The sequence below is a fragment of the Leptosomus discolor genome, unplaced genomic scaffold (assembly GCF_034619465.1).
Source record: "Leptosomus discolor isolate bLepDis1 unplaced genomic scaffold, bLepDis1.hap2 HAP2_SCAFFOLD_40, whole genome shotgun sequence".
Taxonomy (NCBI): domain Eukaryota; kingdom Metazoa; phylum Chordata; class Aves; order Leptosomiformes; family Leptosomidae; genus Leptosomus; species Leptosomus discolor.
The window spans coordinates 2,050,773-2,071,299 of NW_028237745.1; the positions used below are offsets into that span (position 1 = coordinate 2,050,773).

The 20,527-nt window shown below is 52.5% G+C and overlaps 1 protein-coding gene and 1 non-coding gene across 2 annotated transcripts; one reads left to right on the forward strand and one right to left on the reverse strand.

The window, feature by feature from the left end:
- Positions 1-2,269: 2,269 nt before the first annotated feature.
- TRNAF-GAA (transfer RNA phenylalanine (anticodon GAA)) lies at positions 2,270-2,342 on the reverse strand. Its single transcript has one exon. It is a non-coding gene; the product is annotated as a tRNA-Phe (tRNA).
- Positions 2,343-8,057: 5,715 nt separating this feature from the next.
- Positions 8,058-9,026, forward strand: LOC147413125 (olfactory receptor 14C36-like). The gene has a single exon (XM_086480683.1). The coding sequence runs from the start codon at positions 8,058-8,060 to the stop codon at positions 9,024-9,026; it is 969 nt and encodes a 322-aa protein (XP_086336809.1).
- The last annotated feature ends 11,501 nt before the right edge of the window (positions 9,027-20,527 follow it).

The window sequence follows — 20,527 nt, forward strand, 5'->3', positions numbered from 1 at the left end:
GGGCAGAGACCTCAGCCACAGCCAAGGGGACAAAGACCTCAGCTCTTTTGGGGCCTTTCAGCCTTGCCAGCCCCCTTGGCCACCTCCACCACAGGCTGTCCTACACTGTCCCACACCTGCCCCTCTTTCCTTGCAGGTTCATTTTCCCACCTGTTTCTCACTCCAGCATGTCCCTTCCTTTCCTCGTGTCTTTCCATCCTCACTGGCTCTTCCTGGAAAAACAGAACCCGGAGCTATTCCAGACTGAGTGACATATTGCACAACAGCACTAAGCTTCAAGTGACTTTTCTTCATCCTCGTGTCAACTCGGGACCTCCAAAAGGGTATTTATTTGTGCTTTTGCTTTCTCATGCTCTTTCTCACAACCAAAAAACATGCAATCGTCTCTGAAACCAACTTTCAAGATCTCTCCAGCTATAGCTGTATTTCTGTGAGCCTTCACTTCACCAGAACAAAACCCTCATGTCTCTCAGCCTTCCCACAAGCAGCCCCTAACCCCCTCTTGCCAGACCTCCTCTGCACCCTCTCCAGTTCCTCCCTACTTCTCCAGAACAGGGAGCCCCACACTGGGACACACTATCCCACACCAGTGCTAAGTCAAGGCAGGAGGGAACTGCTCTTGTCTGGATGGCCACTCTCCTCCCAGTGCAGCCCAATATGCACAAGGTCATAGTCACGCTTACCACCACAGACTGGTATGGCACCCCTCAGAATGCCCTGGTTATTCTCCTCGAGGTTGCTTCTGCCCAGCCAGGTACAGGCCTGCCTTGATGAGGACACTCTAGTTACAGGAAATTGCAAGCCAAGGGAGGTATTACCATGGGAACCATCCCAGAAACGTCAAGCGAAGGTACAAAGCAAGCACAGCCAGGGCCGACGAGGAAAGAACAGCCAGAGGGGGGCTGTTCGTATGGGAGGGCATGAGGATGGTCAAAGGGCAGAACCTTGGAGGGGCAAAGCGGGCAAAAAGTAAATACAAGGTGAAGCCAAGGACATGATCAGGGCCGTTCAGGGGTACCTGCCAGATGGCCCTTACCTGAGAAAGGCTGGCTACGGTGGGACAAGAAAGCTGCACTTGACCCAACTATACTGAGGTCTGACTTGTTTCCATGGTCACAGAGAACCTGAGTACTTTGCCTTACCATCACCTCTCTGCAGTGGAGGGAAACAGAGAATCCTTTGGCCAGGAAGGGACCTCAGGAGGTCTCTAGTCCAACCTTCTGCTCGCAACAGGGTGAATTCTGGGGTCACGTCAGCTTGTATAGAACTTTATTCATAGATCGTAGAATCGTAGCATCAAAGAATCATAGAAGGGTTTGTGTTGGAAGGGATCTTTAAAGGTCACCTAGTCCAAACTCCCCTGCAATCTTCAGACAGATCAGGTGCTCAGAGCCCTGTCCAGCCTGACCTTGAATGTTTCCAGGGCTGGGGCTTCTACCACCTCTATGGGCAACATTTTCCACTGTCTCATCAGCCTCATTGTAAGAAATATCTTCCTTCTATCTAGTCTATATCTACCCTCTTCTAGTTCAAAACCATTACCTCCTTGCCCTATCAGAACAGGTCCTGCGAAAAACATTGCCCCCGTCTTTCTTTTAAGGGCACTTGTAAGTATTGAAAAGCTGCAGTGAGGTTTGGGGGAATGAAAACCAGACCACGGTCCCTGTGAACTTGGGGAGTGGTGGAGTGGGGTTAAGGGCATGGACTGCTCATCTCTTCTGCTTTGCACACGTGGCCCCAAGGCCCGTCCTTATCCGTGACTCTCCTGTTCTTGCTCAAGAACGACCTAGAAGGGCTCTTTTGGAGCAGTGAGAGTCCTGCAGGCCCTGTGGCCCAGCATTTTCAAGCTCATTCTCAAAGCTGGCAAGACAGTAACCTTGCTTGGACAGATGGTCTCTCCGTTCCCACTCCCTTGAGCTCAGTCACATCAAAACCCCAAACATGTCTGGAGGAGCGTCCGTGGGGAACCAGCTGAGGCAGCAGATCCTGCAGGTGCTGGGACGTGCCCATTGCTGTGGGAGCCCAGCCCAGGGAGTGCCGTTGCCTGTGGAGCAGGGAAGGAGGGACAGCTGGAGCCCAGCCCAAAGCAGCACGGAATGGAGAGGCCTGCCCAGGGCCAGGCTGGGGACTGGTGGTGCTGGAGGAAGCTCCTTGGAAGCTGCAGGTGTGCAGCTCCAGAGCAGGGACAGCGCTGTGGGAAGAGGTGAAGGAGCAAGCAGGGCTGGGGGAAGGCAGATGAGCTCTGCAAAACTCAAAGGGAGAAAACCATTGCTGAAGCCCGGGGTCGAACCAGGGACCTTTAGATCTTCAGTCTAACGCTCTCCCAGCTGAGCTACTTCAGCCCTGTCCCAGCAGCCCTTGTCCCTGGGCCACCCGTGCCAGGCCACAGGCTGACTGTGGTGGGTTGACCCTGTCTGGATGCTGGGTGCCCACAAAAGCTGCGCTGTCACTCCCCCTCCTCAGCTAGACAGGGGAGAAACAAATAGAACAGCCTCATGGGTCAAGATAAGGACAGGGAGATCACTCAACATTTACCGTCACAGGCAAAGTTAACCAGACTTGAGGAAAAAATATAATTTATGAAAAAGGAGACACCATGCTCTTGAATCCGAGAAACTCAAGAACAACTCAGTGCTATTAAGCAGGTATTCTTTATTGCGGTGCCAGGCAGCACGGGGGATGGCTCCTTCCATACGTGCGCATCCAAGCGTTAGGATTCTTGCCTTATATTTACAGCTTTCATATTTATTCATTATGTTTCTAAGAAAAGGTTGGGTTATTCTAATTCTTTCCAGGAATTTATTAACAAAAGTTCCTCGTGTAGTCCCACCTCAGTCTGCCCAAGTTACGCCTCCATCTGAGGTCCTTGGTGGTCTTTGGGGATGAAGGTCCAAATCTTGCTCAGGGTTGAACTTTTGAACTTGTCCTGTGGCGCGTGCCCTGTACCATCCTGGGTCTTTCCCAATTTGCAGAACCAGCTCTTGCTCGCAGCCCTCCCTGTCTCTCCTGCTTAATCTTTTGTGTTCCTTGAGCTCCACAGTCTGATTGAAGGATTTTACCTGCTGTCCTTCGCTCGGTGGCTTCTGCTTCATTCTTATCTTTAAAGTGTTAGTTAGTCGGCAACGGATATATGCATAACAGCTAGTACAAATCACTCTCCCTCCCTATATGTACAGGCAGGTCAGCAATTGTTTTCTAAAAGCTAGTTTTCTAAAAGCCTGATGGTTCAGGAAAAGCAGGATGGCTCCCTGCGCTGGGTGTGTGTGAAAGAGAGAGAAACTGCAGGGCTCTCTTGGCTCTCAGAAAGAAAGACCTGACCAAAAAATGGCTGAATAAAAGAGCTGTTTTAATGAGACAGGCTGAAAAAGTGGAATATGAATAACAAGTACATCTCACAACTCTTCAGACACTGGGAGCCCCGCCTTCGTGCAGAATCAAAACGATTCTAAGAGGATTTCCCCAGGACTTGCCATGGAGATCCTGCCAACGAAGAGGTTCATTCTCCAACCCATGCCCTGGTGTATTGTACTTTGTGTAACAAGCAGAATCATGCATCTTCTCCTCACAGGTCGCATGGTTTCTCCCTAGGGTTATGGGACACATTGTGGGGTGCAGGGGAAGAGCATTTGGGGATTGTCCAAGACTTATTCTGGAGAGTCTAGTGGTGCAGTCAAAGGCAGGGAATGAGGTGGGTCAAGGTAATTTAGGGAGGAAGAGATGTCAGGAAAGAGAGGGCAAAGGGGCTACAAGGGGCCTGTCACATATCAGCCTGTGTCTGGTCAACGTCCTTGTCTGGACATGCCGTGCGCCTCAGCTCAGCCGCCTGGTGTGTCTCCTCGTTCAGCTCCCCTTCTGGCTCCTGTCCTGGGCTCTCTGTGCTGTGTGCGTGCGTGTGCAAGGGGCAGGTCTACCCGCCAGCAAGAGGAGTCAGAGCAGATGTCACACCAGCCCGTGTGCCTGTGCTGCCGGCTGTGGAGCCAGTGAGGTGACCCGCGTCAGTGTGCGATGGCTGGGGAAGATCAAGCTGGACCAGCTGGGACATGGGGAAGTGGGCTGGGAGCCAAGGCAGAGTGAGCATCTCTGAGGGGGAGACCGAGGAAGAGCTGGCTCTGAAGGAGCAGGGGAGTTGCGTGCCAGCTGCTGGAAAGGCCGTCGAGCCTGGGAGTTGACTGAGGGACCTGATTCTGGGGGGGTGTTCCCGTGAACACACGCATGCTTGTATTGGTGTGTGCAGAGGTGTGTGTGGGATGGGAGATCATGGAGCTGCACCAGCCTCACCTCTGTTGGGCTGCTGGATTTGGCCTCCCCCTAACAGCAGGGTGTGTGGTATGGAGCATCAAATGATCTCCACAACTGACAGAAAGTTGGCAAAGTTGACAAGAACGGTAAGACCAGCAAAAGGGGAGTAGCAATCTGTCAGGAACTGCAAGTCATTCATAGTTCCGAATTTCACTAAAATGTCATTGTTTTCCTTCATCAATTCAAAAAGTAAGTTCTGCTGCTCCTAAGATACAACAAGCTCGGTTTCATTCAGTGTGACAGCAGCAGTTAGTTCCTCGACAGGTAGAGATAACTGTGAGAATTTTAACTTTGATTCCTGTTTTGTGCAGTGGGAGCGTGCATACAGAGGGAGTGTAACAGAAAATCTAGGGACATGATGAAAAAGTTAAAGGTTTGAAACAGGGAGGATACCTCTAACTAGACAAATCCGCATAGAATAGTTCCATGTGGATGTGCCTTACAACTATCATCTAGTCCAGCTGCAGAATAAGGGCTGACCTTGCATGGAAACAGCCACACTCTGATTTAGCCTTTCTCCGCTCACCCTGGTTTGGTTGCTGTGTCCCCTCTTTGGGGCTTTGGAGGTTGAGTTCATGGCAGTTCCTCGCTGGGTCTGCAGAGATCTGTAGCTCCTCAGGCTGTTATCTTGTGAGACGACCCCACCATCAGGGTGAGCCACCTGCCCTCAAACATGACCTGCTGACCAAATGGAGGATGCATCCAGAGGGACCCTGAGCAGCTCAAGGATTTGGCCAACAGAAACCTCTGGACGTTCCAAGCAGACTTGGCCAGTGCGGCCTCCGGGAGAATAACAAACCCTCACATCGAGGCCAGGAGGGACCTGATGTGCTGAGGGGCGACACTGAGGAGCAGGGCCTGGGCACTAGAGGGACACCAGAGCAGCCAGTGGCTTCTGCTCCCTGGGAACAAGGCCAGTTGCATGCGGGGCTGCATTAGGATGAGCACGGCCACCCAGACGGGGGAGCTGTTATTGCCCTTGAAACAGCCCCGGTAGGGAACCCCCCACAGGTTTGTGCCAGTTATTGGCTTCCAGTTTTGATGGAGTTGGAAGGAGCTGGAGAGTGGCCAGAGGAGATGTGTCAGGGTGGAGTTTGGGGCCTTAAGCAGGTGCCCTGTGTGGAGGGGCTGAGAGACCTGGGCTGCTTTGGCCCCGTTGCCCAGGGCTGGAGAGGCTGAGGGCAGGGTAGGAGTAGCCTGAGAGTGCAGGAAAGGTGGTTTCAGAGATGGTGCAGATATTCACACATTTTGGAAACATGAGGATGAAGTAACCCCCCCACCAAAGGTGCAGTTTGGGAGGCTGAGATTGGACAAGAGGAGAAGGAAATGTCCCTTCAGGTGCAGCGCTGTGGTACAATGGGCCACCCAGCAAGAGTGTGGATTAGCCAAAGCTTTGTATTTCAACACAGAGCGGTGAGGATGGAGAGATGTCAGTCAGGGCAGGGAGGTGCTGAGGTGAGAGCAAGGCTGGGAAGCAGGGGGGATGTCAAGTGCCTGCAGGGAAAGAGGTGCAGGTGTGGGAGAGTGTAGGACAGCCTGTGGTGGAGAGAGCTGGGGGCACTGGCAAGGCTGAAAGCCCCCAGCACAGCCAAGGCCTTTGTCTCCTGGGCTGTGGCTGTTCCTCTGCTACTGATGCCTATGAGGAGACACCTTCTCATCCCAGCACCACCATTGCATGGCCTCCTTGTCCCACCTTGTGAGCCTGAGGAAGATTGTGTGGCAGTCCTGCTCTGGGCATGGCACATCCCCCCATCACACTGCTCCAGGAAGAGCCCTGAGCAAGGTGGGAGGGACAGGGTGTCCCCCCTCAGGGGCTGGGGCTCAGGCCTTGGCCCTTGGACTGACTCTAACACATCCCCCTTTCCTCAGCAGCGCAGCCATCTTTTCCTTCCCTCGGCCTCCCTGTCACCAGCGCCTCCAGCTTTGTGCTCTCAGCAGCCCCCAGGGAGGCTTTGTCATTCATGTCCCTCCCTGGGAGCCCTGACTGCTCCCAGAAACACTGGAGTTTGCATCTGCCTTGGACTTGTGGAGAGGTTTCTTCAGCTTCCCCTCAGCACCTGAGGTTCCTGGAGCTGGCCCCAAAGTCCCCAGAGGGCTCCTGAAAATGCCTTGGGCTGCTCCTCTGCTGCTGAGCTGGGCTGAGCTGCTGGGCCGCAGGGAGCTGCTGGCAAGCGGGCAGCGCTGCCGAGAGACAGCTCTGCCCAGGAGCAGCTCCTCTGCCAAGCGCAGCAGGGCTGAGGGCACTGCCTGCAGGCCCCGAGGGCAGAGGAGGGAGGCAGAGAGAGCTCCAAGGCAGTGGGCAGTGGGAGGAGGGCTGGGAGCTCACTGCAGGAGAAATCTTGCGAGCCCTGGACACGGTGAGGCTCTGGGCGCAGGGCCATGCGGGTGCCGTTGCTGGAGGCATCTCCTGAAGCTGGCACAGCCCACAGCTCCCGGGATCTGGAAGGAGGACTCCCTGCCCAGAGGCTCTTGTAAGGCAAGTTGGATCAGCTGGGACTGCAGGGGCGCAGGCAGGGGTGCCCAGGGCTGTGGGTCAGAGCAGGGTCCCTGCCCCCCAGGGGCTGTGTGCCGGGGCAGGGGCAGCACTCAACCTGCCCGCGGAGCTCCCCACGGCGCTGGGGGGAGAAGCTGGGATGGAAGGAGAGACTCCCTGGGAGGGCAGGGCAGGGCAGGGTCCTCCTGCTGTCCAGAGGGTTCTGGGAGGGTCAGGGCTGTTCATGGCTCCAGACCACCCCCAGGACATTTCCCAGGGCACTTCTCAAGCAGCACATCAAGGCAGGGGCTACATGGAAAGAAAGGTGCTCTCCAGGGCTGGTCCTTTCCCTTTCCAGCTCTGTTGGTAGGTGGAAATGGTCATGGGGCTGTCAGGTTTGCACAAGAGTCAGAGATTCCTCCAGCATATCAGGCAGTGATGAAGAGGCTTTTGAAGGCTCCTGAGGAAGTAACTTCACCTTTTTTGTCTTCAGGGTTTATCTGATCTTCTCTTTAGGCATTGCCAAGAGAGAGATGCCCCTGGGCAGTGCCCTGCTGCCAGGAGGTGTGTGTGGGGCAGAGCTGAGCACCCAGCGGGTGGGATGGGCTCTGTGAGGCCTGACAGGGAGGAGATGGAGGGACAGAGAAGCAGCTGGCAGCAGGGGCAGCTGCAGGGAGCAGAGAGAAGGGCAGGGAGTGGGAGGAAGCTGCAAACAACCCTGGGGTCGGCTGCCTGCAGGCAGCTCTCTTCTGCTCCCTCCCTGGAGGTGCCTGCTGGGGGTTGTCTGCTGAGCAATGACCTGACTCTCCCCTTAGGTCCTCCCATCTGCAGGACACTGCACTGTCTGCTTTGCCCGTCCTGCTGGGCTTGCGAGCTGCCCCCAGAACAGCACAGATCTCCCGGAGGATCCCAGGGAGCGCTGAGCTTTCCCTTGGGGCTCAGTACTCTCCTCTCCGAGCCCTCTGCTTCTGTCTGTGAGGGCTTGTGTCCTCAATCACAAATCCGCCTCTGGGCTGGGAAGAACTGTTTGCAGATCTGCCCTTTGAAACAGGACTCCCCTGCTCTCATCAGTGTCACAAACCAGCTCCATGGCCCCACGGCAGCAGAGCAAAGCCGACTGCTCAGCTCCTCACAGCACACTCAGGCAGCACAAACCAGAGAAAGGAAATGCATTTCAGTTGGGGGGTATTGCTGTGAAAAGTGGAGTGCTTTGCTCAGAGGAGTCTGTCCTAATTTTTCCCTGTTCTTTCCTTTTTTGAACAGGCCCCCTTGCCAGAAAGAGCAAATGCCCAACAGCAGCAGCTCCATCACCCAGTTCCTCCTCCTGGCATTCGCCGACACGCGGGAGCTGCAGCTCTTGCACTTCTGGCTCTTCCTGGGCATCTACCTGGCTGCCCTCCTGGCCAACGGCCTCATCATCACCACCATAGCCTGCGACCACCGCCTGCACACTCCCATGGACTTCTTCCTTCTCAACCTCTCCCTCCTCGACCTGGGCTGTATCTCCACCACTGTGCCCAAAGCCATGGCCAATTCCCTCTGGGACACCAGGGCCATCTCCTACGCAGGATGTGCTGCTCAGGTCTTTCTGTTTGTCTTCTTCCTTGGAGCAGAATTTTATCTCCTCACAGTCATGGCCTATGACCGCTACGTGGCCATCTGCAAGCCCCTGCACTACGGGACCCTCCTGGGCAGCAGAGCTTGTGTCCACATGGCAGCAGCTGCCTGGGGCAGTGGCTTTCTCACTGCTGCCCTGCACACGGCCAGGACATTTTCCATACCCCTCTGCCAGGGCAATGCTGTGGACCAGTTCTTCTGTGAAATCCCCCAGATCCTCAAGCTCTCCTGCTCACACTCAGACTATCTCAGGGAAGTTGGGGTCCTTGTGGGTAGTGCATGCTTAGTTTTGGGGTATTTTGTTTTCATCCTGCTGTCCTACGTGCAGATCTTCAGGGCTGTTCTGAGGATTCCCTCGGAGCAGGGATGGCACAAAGCCTTTTCCACCTGCCTCCCTCACCTGGCTGTGGTCTCCCTGTTCCTCAGCACTTCATTTCTTGCCTACCTGAATCCTCCCTCCATCTCCTCCCCATCCCTGGACCTGGTGCTGGCAGTTCTGTACTCGGTGCTGCCTCCAGCAGTCAACCCTCTCATCTACAGCATGAGGAACCAGCAGCTCAAGGACACAGTGCGGAAACGGGTCACAGGATCTTTCACAACAACAACAAACTGCTCATCTTCTACACATCACTTGTAATTTAACTCATCACAGGCCCGACCTGTCTTTATGTAGGTTTTGTAGTTGTTGATGTTGTTCGAGTTTTTTCCGTTGTTTTTTGGGTTTTGACTTGTGCTAATATTGTCCACAAAGAAATGTCATTATTCCTGTAATTTCTAATTCAGCATCTACCCTTTTTTTTTGTGACCCAGAGGTGGTATAATGAGACACCGCACCCCCTGTGCATTGAACAATGAAAAGGGCCCTGCAGTGACTTGTTTGTCTGAGATCCTTCCTCTGATTCCACTTCTGCAGCGGCAGAGGCAGTGCCTGTGTGCAGAGGTGGATGGGAGAAGAGTCCCGGCCCAGCAGCACTGCCAGGGAGCACCAGCACTTGGTCTTTCCTGAGCTGCTCTTTCCACAGCTCAGAATCACAGAATGTCAGGGATTGGAAAGGACCTCAAAAGATCACGTAGTCCAACCCCCCTGCCAGAGCAGGACCACCTGGAGTAGGTCACACAGGAACGCGTCCAGGCAGGTTTTGAAGGTCTCCAGAGAAGTAGACTCCACCACCTCTCTGGGCAGCCTGTTCCAGGGCTCTGCCACCCTCACAGTGAAGAACTTGCCCCTTATGTCAACGTGGAAGCTCCTGTGCTCCCACTTGCACCCATTGCCCCTTGTCCTGTCATTGGCAATCACTGAGAAGAGCCTGGCTCCATCCTCCTGACACTCATCCTTTACGGATTCATAAACCTTGATGAGGTCACCCCTCAGTCTCTTCTTCTCCAAGCTCAAGGGACCCAGCTCCCTCAGCCTTTCATCGTGAGGGAGATGTTCCAGCCCCTCAACCACCTTTGTGGCTCTGCGCTGGACTCTTTCCAGCAGTTCCCCGTCCTTCTTGAATTGAGGGGCCCAGAACTGGACACACTATTCCAGATGGGGTCTCACCAGGGCAGAGCAGAGGGGGAGGAGAACCTTTCTTGACCTACAGACCACACCCCTCCCAATACACCCCAGGAGACCATTGGCCTTCTTGGCCACGAGGGCACGTTGCTGGCTCATGGGCATCCTGCTGCCCACCAGGACCCCTAGGTCCCTTTCCCCTATGCTGCTCTCCAGCAGCTCAGTCCCCAGCCTAAACTGGGACATGGGGTTATTCTTTCCCAAGTGCAAGACTCGACACTTGCCCTTGTTGTAGTTCACTAAATGTCTCCCTGCCCAGCTCTCCAGCCTCTCCAGGTCTCTCTGAATGGCAGCACAGCCTGCTGGGCTATCAGCCACTCCTCCCAGTTCTGTGTCGTCAGCAAACTTGCTGACAGTGCACTCTGTTCCCTTGTCCAGATCGCTGAGGAATACATTGAAGAGTTAGTACTGGTCGACCAGTCCCGACCCCTGAGGGACTCCGCTAGATCCACGCTCTCCCTCTGAGCCCTCACACTGGTGCAAGGTGCGAGTGCTCTGGCAGCCTGGCCACAGTCCTGCAGGGTGGCACTCCCGTGACCGCAGGCACAGACAGGCAATGGGCGCTTCTGTGACAGAGCTGGCCTCCATGACAGCGTTCCCATCCTGAAAGGGGATCTCGTCAGCACCGTGCCTGAAGGCTTAGGTCTTTTTCCAGAGCTGCTCTCAAGAACAGGCCCAAGGAACAGACTCTAAAGATGACTGTTGCTCCGCTCGTTTCTCGAAGAGCTCAGTGTGATGAGATCAGGTTCCCTTTGCGGTCCCAGTGTGGCAATGGAATGACTGGGGAAAATGCAGGCCCCCTGCTGAACGAGGCAGGTGCCCTGGTGATGGAGGACACGGAGAAGGCAGAGTTACTGAATGCCTTCTTTGCCTCAGTCATCGCTGCTAAGGCTGGTCTCAGGTATCCCAGACCCTGGGGGTGGGGGAAAAATCTGGAGAAAGGAAGACTGCCCCTTGGTCCAGAAGGATTGGATTAGGGATCTTTTTGGGAAAATGGACACTCACAAATGCATGGGCCCTGATGGGATTCACCTGCAAATGCTGGGGGAACTGGGAGATGTTATGGCTGAGCTGCTCTCCACCATCTTTGAAAGGTCGTGGAGGACAGGAGAGGTGCCTGAGGACTGGAGGAAACCAGTGTCACTCCAGTCTTCAAAAAGGACAGGAAGGAGAACGTGGGGAACTACAGGCCAGACAGCCTCCCCTCCTTCCCTGGAAAGGTGATGGAACAGCTCATCCTGGCTGTTGTCTCTAAACAGGTGGTGCAAAAGAAGATGATCAGGAGCAGTCAGAGTGGATTCACCAAGGGGAAATCATGCCTGACCAATCTGATGGTCTTCTGTGAAGGCATGACCGGCTGGGTGGATGAGAGGAAAGCAGTGGATGTTGTCTCCCTCAACTTCAGCAAGGCTTTTGACACTGTCTCCCATCCCAGCCTCATAGGTACGCTTAGGAAGTGTGGGCTAGATGAGTGGACAGTGTAGTGAATCGACAACTGGCTGAAGGACAGAGCTTGGAGAGTTGTGATCAGTGGTGCTGAGTCTAGTTGGAGGCCTGTGACTAGTGGTGTTCCCCAGGGGTCAGTACCGGGTCCGGTCCTATGCCACATATTCATCATTATCCTGGATGAAGGGACACAGTGCACCCTCAGCAAGTTTGCTGACGATACTAAACTGGGAGGAGTGGATGACGTGCCAGAGCGGCTGTTGCTGCCTTCCCAGACGTCCTTAGGAGACCCTCTGGTTTAATGCAGCTGCAGAAAGCTGCTATCGCTCCTTCTCTGTACATGAACAACCACAAAAAATTAAAAAAAAAGTGAAAATGAAAATCCACTTTTTTTTAAGTGCTCATTGAAATCTTCCATTTTAACGAGACTCCTGAGACCTCTCCAATTAGCTGTACGTCTCTGGAAGCCCTCGGGAAAACTCTGGAAGAGATGTGGCTCGTTAGGCCTTTGTGCACTTTAAGGAGCCCCGTGGTGTATTGGGTGCTGCATCTGGGAACCTCAGACACTGAGGTGAGATTAAACCCAACTTCCAAGGAGTTAAAGTCAGAAAGAAATGACAAAGTGTCTTGGAGCATTAACTGTCCCCTCTGAGGGCCATGTCAGACCAGGCCTCCCCATGGATTTGTTTGAGCAGAAAATTGGAGGCTGTGATTACAGGCAGGCAAAGGCACTGCGCAGGGGATTCGGGTGCTGAGTCAAGCCCTGATGTACTTCATCACGCCAAGCAGTCAGCCCCAACAAAGGAGAGCCTGTCCCTCCTCCTGGCTCAGGGCTCTTGCTGGGGCAGTGGGATGTGGGGTATGCCATGCCGAGGGAAGGACAACAGTCCCACACCTCCCAGCATCCCTGGCGGGGGCAGGGAAGCCATGAAGCCCCAGTTCCAGGAGATTAACGTGTCTCCTTTCAGGCCTCGGGAGCAGAGACCACTGCCATAACCAAGGGGACAATGACCTGCAGGCTGTGCACACCAAACCTGTTTCCTCACCTTGCCGCCACTGTGGCACCTGATATCTCTTCTTTCTCCCTGCCTGTTCCTGGAAACACAAAGCATTGCGCTGATCCAGGCTCCCTCTGGGTGACCTCTGGCACCACAGCACCACCCTTTGAGGGACATTTCTTTCTCCTCATGTCCAGTCTCAGCCTCCCAAGCTGCATTCTGTGATGATTTTCCTTTCTCCTGTGGTTCCCCACTAGAAAGAAAAGCTCCATCAATACTGAAAACACCTGAAACTTCTCATTTAAGGCTCCTCTTGACTGTCACGAGCCTCCACGTACCAACGAAACCCAGGCCCCTCAACATCTCCACACAAGTCATGTACTTCAGGCCCCCTGACTCCACCTTCACAACCTTCCTCTGGATGCTCTCTTGTTCCTTCCCACTCCTCAGGATGGGAAACCCCACAGACTGTTCCAGGTGGGGCCATACCTTTGCTGAGTTGAGGTGGGTAATGTCTTCTTCTCTGGGTGGCCACACTCTTTCTAACCCAGTCCTGTGTGCAGCTGGCTCTCTTCATGCGAGCCTTTACCAGTGGCTCCTGTGACATCCCTCCAAACGCCCAGGGCCTTCTCCTCAGGGTCGCTCCCCAGCCGGTCCTGACCCACTTTGCCCCTTCTCCTTGTAAAACTTGAGGAGGTTTCTGTTGGCCAAAGCCCCAAAGTGTCACAAGGTCGCTGTGCGCTGAAGCTCCGGCACGTCAGCGTTTAGGGTATGTGTGCGGATGGCTCAGGCTGAGTCAGGCACCCTCTGACAAGGCAACAGGCTGAGTAGATGTAGGACAGTCCAGGTAAGACAAAGCAATACTCGTTTAATGGAAGTCATGATGAAGATGCTGCTGTAACAATTCCAGAAGCACCAAGGCAAGGACAAAGGAAGGGAATGAATGGGGAATGAGGAAGTGGTGAAAAGGGGTTGGCTGTTGGGAGGGGATGAGGGTGGTGCAAGAGAAGAACTTGAGAGAGGGAAGAGAGGGGAAAAGGACATGAAAGGTGAAGCAAAATATATGGTGAGGGCTGATTCATAGGATCATAGAAACACAGACCTGTTTGGGTTGAAAGTTACCTCAAAAGGTCATCTAGTTCCAACATTTCTGCCACGGGCAGGGATGTCTTCTACTGGGTCAGGTTACTCAAAGCCCCGTCCAACCAAAAGCTGGAACATTTCCAGGGATGGTATATCCACAACTTCTCTGGGCAACCTGTGCCAGTGTCTCCCCACCCTCATTGTGAAAAATGTCTTCCTTATGGCTGTTGTAGCCTCTTTCAGTGTAAAACTGTTGTCCCGTGTCCTGTCACTGTAGGCCTTGGTAAAAAGTCTCTCTCCATCTTTCTTATAAAGACCCTTGAAAAACTGGAAGGCCTCTGGAAGGCCTCTCCAGGACATGAGCACTGGAAGATGCCTTTAAAAATCAGATTTCTCACTCAGACTAATCCCTCTGTACATTCCTGAAACAAATGGCCACTTTGAGTGAACAAAATCATCTTCTTGGCGATCCTTTCCCTGGAAGGATTTATTTTTGCTGTCGGCTATAAAGCTGTGGAAGCAGAATAAAATTACCTGGCTGAAGTGCTGGGCAGCTGGGATATTAGGACTAAAAGAATATACGATACGGAGATGGATAGCTTCATTGTCAGAAAGAAAAAGTCTGTTTGTGTTTTCTGCACTTGGATTCACACTCAGAAAGTCTGGAGAGACATCTGCATTTCTATATGTCTCTAGAGCGTCTGACAGAGAGGGTCTTGCTTTTCCTCTGTGTTCAGACTTCATCATGAGACACGCTCTATCACTAGGGATTGGAGATTGTTGGTGCTGTTTGTTCTGTAAGGAGGAAACTAAAGAAAACTGGAAGAAGAAGAAATCTTTTAAAATCGTGATTTCCTGTTGAAATCTTCTCATTGAGAGTATACTGCTGAAATATCTCTAATGAGCCACACAGGAAGGGAGGAATGGCAGAAAACTGCAGAGCCATGGCCTGTGAGGTGATTTGCATTTCAGTGAGCCCTCTGGTGCCACGTTCCTGAACTGCAGGTGCTGAAAGAAGTTTGAACAAGCTGCTGGGAAGTCTTGAAAATCTGAGGAAAGTGTCCCAGATTCTGAGGGTGTCAGTGGGCCCCCTGAGGACCAACCCAGTTACAGACATGAAGGGAAGCATGGGTGGAGGTACTCCTTCCTTGTGGCTCCTTCAGCTGGAAAGAAGAGAGCACTGGTTCCAGGTGACAAAGGCAATGAGCAGGTAACTGGTGCCACCAAGTCCAAGCCCCACCAAGGCCCTCAGGCATCCCCACCACAGGCTCTCTCACACCATCCCACGCCTGCACCAATACTCCGGCAGGCTTGGGCCACCCCCTGCTTCCCCGCCTCACTCTGACCCTGCCATCTCCCAGGCTTTACGAATGTCTCCTTGTCCTCCCCAGCATCTGTTGGTGCCTGGGGTTGTACAGTTGTACAGTTGTGTGTCCATGAACACACTTTGGGGTGGGGGGGTGGGGGGGCACATTTTATAACAACCTAGGACAGGGTCAGTTCATCACACTTGCTCCTACCACTCCTTCCTCCTCAGGGGGAGGGCTCCTCACACGCTTCCCTTGCACCAGTGTGGGGTCCCTCTCACGGCAGACAGTCCTCCATGGCTTCTCCACTGCGAGTCCTTCCCAGGGGCTGCAGTTCTCCATGAACTGCTCCAGCATGGGTTTCCTCCATGGGGTGCAGTCCTTCAGGAACCGACTGCTCCAGCGTGGGCCCCCCATGGGGTCACTAGCAGCAAACCTGCTCCAGCGTGGGGTCTTCCATGTGGTGTAGGCAAATACCTGCTGCACTGCCACTGGGCAGCAGGGGAATTGCTGCTCCGGTGCCTGGAGCACCTCCTCCCCCTCCTTCTTCACTGACCTTGCTGGCTGCACAAATGTTCCTCTCACACACTCTCTCTCACTGCAATTACCGCTGTGCAGTAACTTTTTTACCTCTCCTAAATATGTTAGAACACAAGTGCAACCACCACTGCAGATGGGCTCAGCCTTGCCCAGCAGCAGGTCCATCTTAGAGCTGGCTGGCATTGGCTATGTTGGACATAGGAGAAACTTCTAGCAACTTCTCACCGAAGCCACCCCATTAAATCCTCCGCTACCGAAACCTGGCCACGCAGACCCATTACAGACACAAAAGTAGGAGCAAGCTCTAATGGAGCAGGACATAGGGGGGAATCCCCACGCTGCCTGATTCAGTCCAGGGCAGATACTCGACTGAACGGCCAAAGACAGGCCTGAAAGGCTGCGTGAGATGCCGAGGCTCTCCCACACAGCTGCGTGGGGCTGGCAGGGACAGCCCTGCTCTTCGAGCGCAAAGCCGTCCCCATTGCGAGCCAGCGTGTGACAGACACCCCAGACAGCCCTGCAGGCAGGGGTCTTGCCTTTGGGCAAGCCACCGATTGCCACCCCTGCAGTGCCACAAGGTCTGCCCCTTCTCTCTCCGGTGCATGCGGGGCAGCCCAGGAACACAAGGCACATCCCGCTGTGCTTTCCACTCGTGTGTCTGCACACTCCAACTGCTGGGTTTTCTCTCTTCCCCAACCTTTAATCACCTCCTTGATGGCTCAGTCAAGGACCAGACCAACAGTTTTCACCGTGTGCCTGTCAGCAGCACCTTGTCCTTCCTGCAGATCAGCTTCACCTCCACCAAAGGCCCTCGAGGGCAGCAGGGACAGCACTGACAGGAAAAGGGGTTTTGGCCAGGGCTGCACTTGCCAGCCCTGCTTCTCTCTGTCTGGGGGGACAGCAGGGTCCGCTTGCTCTCTTGGTGTCTCCGGTCATCTTTATGTTTCCATCTGCCCAACACTGCGGCATGTCTCTGCTCTGAAGCAAAGCCTTTGTGCACTCCAGGACTTGGGCACTTGGTACCAGGGTTCCTGAAGAGAAACACTGCCAAGTCCACCACTGAGCCATGGATCTAGGCACCACATCTACAGGACTTTTAAATTCCCCCAGGGATGGGGACTCCACCACTTCCCTGGACAGCCTGTTCCAGTGCTTGACAACCCTCTCAGTGAAGAAATTTCTCCCAGTGTCCAATCTAAACCTCCCCTGCTGCAACTTGAGGTCGTTTTCTCTTGTCCTGTCACTTGTTACCTGGGAGAAGAGACCGACCCCCACCTCATACAACCTCCTCTCCGGTAGTTGTGGAGAGCGATAAGGTCTGCCCTCAGCCTCCTTTTCTCCAGGCTAAACAACTCCAGGTCCCTCAGCTGCTCCTCATCACACTTGTTCGCTGATGCGGCTGCTGGAGAGTCAGTCCAATCTCAGTCAGCTCAGATGAGTTTCACCTTAAAGTCCAACTTGCTTTGGATTTCTGAGACTGACTCTTTGTACGTGGCTTCTGTGGAGACAGTTACAACTAGCTGAGAGGAATCCCTCCCAAATCACCTGCTCTGAGCCCTTCCTCTTGGTTCCTCCTGCTACTTATGGGAGGAGAAACATTTCCCGTACGTGATTCATCACACCCTAAAGTGGGTGACTATATGCTCCCCCCTGAACAGATCTGTCTCCCCTGACCACAGAGAAGGGCCTCAGAGCAGATGCCAGATTTAGAGGTTCGATCTTATCATAGACGAAGTTCAGAACTAAGACTTTGACCTTAATTTAGACTTGATGAACCGACAGCTCAAATGAGGCACAAAAAATCCACATTAAATATCTGTTGTGGTATCTCTGAGTCTGCTGGGGGTATGAGAACCTTAGTATCCAACCACCAGGAACTTTGGATCCCAATCTTTTCGAACACCCCGATTACAGGCATTTTCTGCGTGACCAGAGCTGACACGTGAGAGAACAGTGAGTTACCTGCCAAGGCCTACACTGTGTTGCAAGCAGGAGAGAGCGGCAAGACCTATCAGCCACTTCTGGAGTCGTGGTATTGCTCTTCAGGAACCCTGTGTGAACAGAGAGCAGTGTGACTCTTGGGCAAGCCCATGAAACCCTAATGAGATCAAACTCCCAACGGCCCACAGAGGAAAATGGGACCATTCTTATGCCCTTCCTGTTTTATCCCGTTGATAGGGCTGAAATTGAAACCTAGGTAAAATCATGCATCTTGCTGGGTTTTTTGCGTTAAAGCAGCTGTCTTGGGTCAGCTGTTTCGACATGAAATATTTCTCCTTTCTCTTGCCCTGATGATAGGGCTAAGATTTTCCTGTATTTACCATGTTAAGCCTGGTTGTTTTAAACTATGTAGTTTAGTCTTTTAGAGCCATTTGATCTTGTACACTCTCTCTGTAGTTACATTGTTTGTTGGAGAATAATATTTTTACTAGTTAAGACACAGGGAATTTGATCATGTGTCTGTGTCCAGGAAGAAGATTGTGTGATCTGTGGTGTCTGGAAGATACAGAGCAACTTGGAATATCACCCAGGGAAAGCACGAGACCAGGGGACACAAAGGAACTGTTCAAAGGATAACAGAGCATGTGCACCCAGTGGTGTTGCATGAAATCATCAGATTTAAAATGTCAGACCTGTGCATGTTTTGGAATCTGTAAGGAGAGAAACCTCACCAGGTGATTGTGGTTTAGAAACTAGAGAAACTTCAAACCTGTTATGGACCAGTGATGCTGCTAGAAAAACTCTTATTCCTTTTATTCTAATTTAAATATCAAGAATTCTAATTAGTAGATATTAATAAGGATGACTGGTGATCTAGATTTTAGGTAGATTAATCTTAAAGAGAATAAATGATCAAATATAAAGTAAAATCTGTATTGCTTATGCTGCTAGCATGCCTCTGTAAAATTCCAGACCTAAGGTATTCATTAACCAATAACCTCTTAGTGGTTAGAAACAAGGACAGGCTGTTGTAGTCCCAGATGTCTGCAAGACAGGATTTGTGATGGTACCCACTGCGTATAATCTTTGAATCATGACCAAAGCAGGTACAAGCCAAGAGCCTGCGAGCCAAGGACGTGTTCCTTGACCAAGGACATGTTCCTTGACCAAACATGGTCAATTCGAGGAGTGGTCGAGACCTCCGACTCACGGTCCACCCACCCAAACTACACCACCTACTCAAAAGAGAACAATAGAACACTACGACTGAGGCTGCACACTAATTTGCATCAGAAGCGAGAGAAGAAGAACCAATCATCGAGAGGATGAAATTAAATCTGTATTTTATAAATTAGCAATGTATGAATTTACTGTATAAATCTCTGTGGATTGCAATGTGCAGGCGGAATTCTTTGGGAAGGATCCCGTGTCCCCGGGGCGCATCGCTATTAAAGGACGTCTCTGCTGATCTCACTGCGTGTGGAGGAGTTTTTCTTACCCCGGCGGGTTTGCGACAGGGCAAGAGAGCAGAGGGAGTGCTGGAGAAGGGGAGAGGAATAACGTAGATTCTATGGAAAGCTGTTTTTTTGCCATAAAATAAAGGAAGGGCAAAGGACCTGCGCAGGAGATCCAGTTTTAGGTATCAAGTGGCCAGATCCCGATGGATGGGATCAACGCGGTGGCAGCCATGTCTCCACCGACTCGCAAAGAGGCGACACGAGCATTCTGGGGGTTTTTGGAGAACTCCTGTGGAGCCATGGAATCGTTAGGCTGGGTCCAACTCATGATAAAGTTTGTTCTTGGGGAAGGCTTTGGAGGATTTGCCCTCAAAACCACCAAAAATAATGATAAAGTTCATTCTCAGAGCAGAATTTGGAGGACTTGTCCACCAAAAACACCAAAAATATCCACAAAGTTTATTCTCAGAGGAGAATTTGGAGGACTCGCCCTCAAAACCACCAAAAATAGCCATAAAGGTTATTCCCAGAGCAGAATGTTGAGTATTTGCCCTCAAAACCAACAAAATTTTCCATAAAGTTTATTCTCTGAGAAAAATTTGGAGGACTTGTCCACCAAAACCATCAAAAATAATGATTAAGGTTATTTTGGGGGAGGGATTTGGAGGACTTGACCCCAAAACCGACAAAAATATCCATGAAGTTTATTGTCAGAGGAGAATTTGGAGGACTCACCCTCAAAACCACCAAAAATAGCCATAAAGGTTATTCTCAGAGCAGAATTTGGAGGATTTGCCCTCAAAACTAACAAAAATTTTCATAAAATTTGTTCTCCGAGTAAAATCTGGAGCACTTGTCCACCAAAACCACCAAAAATAATGATTAAGGTTATTTTGGGGGAAGGATTTGGAGGATTTGCCCTCAAAACCATGAAAAATAATGATAAAGATTATTCTCAGAGCAGAATTTGGAGGACTTGTCCACCAAAACCACCAAAAATATCCATAAAGTTTATTCTCAGAGCAGAATTTGGAGGATTCATGCTCAAAACCACCGAAAATAATTATAAAGTTCTTTCTCAGAGCAGAATTTCGAGGATTTGCCCTCAAAACCGACAAAAACTTCCATAAACTTTATTCTCTGAGTAAAATTTGGAGGACTTGTCCACCAAAACCACCAAAAATAATGATTAAGGTAATTTTGGGGGAAGGATTTGGAGGATTTGCCCTCAAAACCGCCAAAAATAGCCATAAAGTTTATGGGGAGTGGGGAGCACTGGGGGGCACTGGGAGCACTGGGGAGGGAGGAACTGAGGGGCATGGGAAGCACTGGGGAGAGTGGGGAGCACTGGGGGGGACTGGGAGCATTGGGGAGAGTGGGGAGCACTGGGGGGCACTGGGAGCACTGGGGAGGGAAGAACTGAGGGGCATGGGGAGCACTGGGGAGAGTGGGGAGCACTGGGGAGGGAAGAACTGAGGGGCACTGGGAGCACTGGGGAGAGTGGGGAGCACTGGGGGGCAGTGGGAGCACTGGGGAGGGAAGAACTGAGGGGCACGGGGAGCACTGAGGAGAGTGGGGAGCACTGGGAGCACTGGGGAGGGAAGAACTGAGGGGCACTGGGAGCACTGGGGAGAGTGGGGAGCACTGGGGAGGGAAGAACTGAGGGGCACTGGGAGCACTGGGGAGAGTGGAGAGCACTGGGGGGCACTGGGTGCACTGGGGAGAAAAGAACTGAGGGGCACGGGGAGCACTGGGGAGAGTGGGGAGCACTGGGGGGCACTGGGAGCACTGGGGAGAGTGGGGAG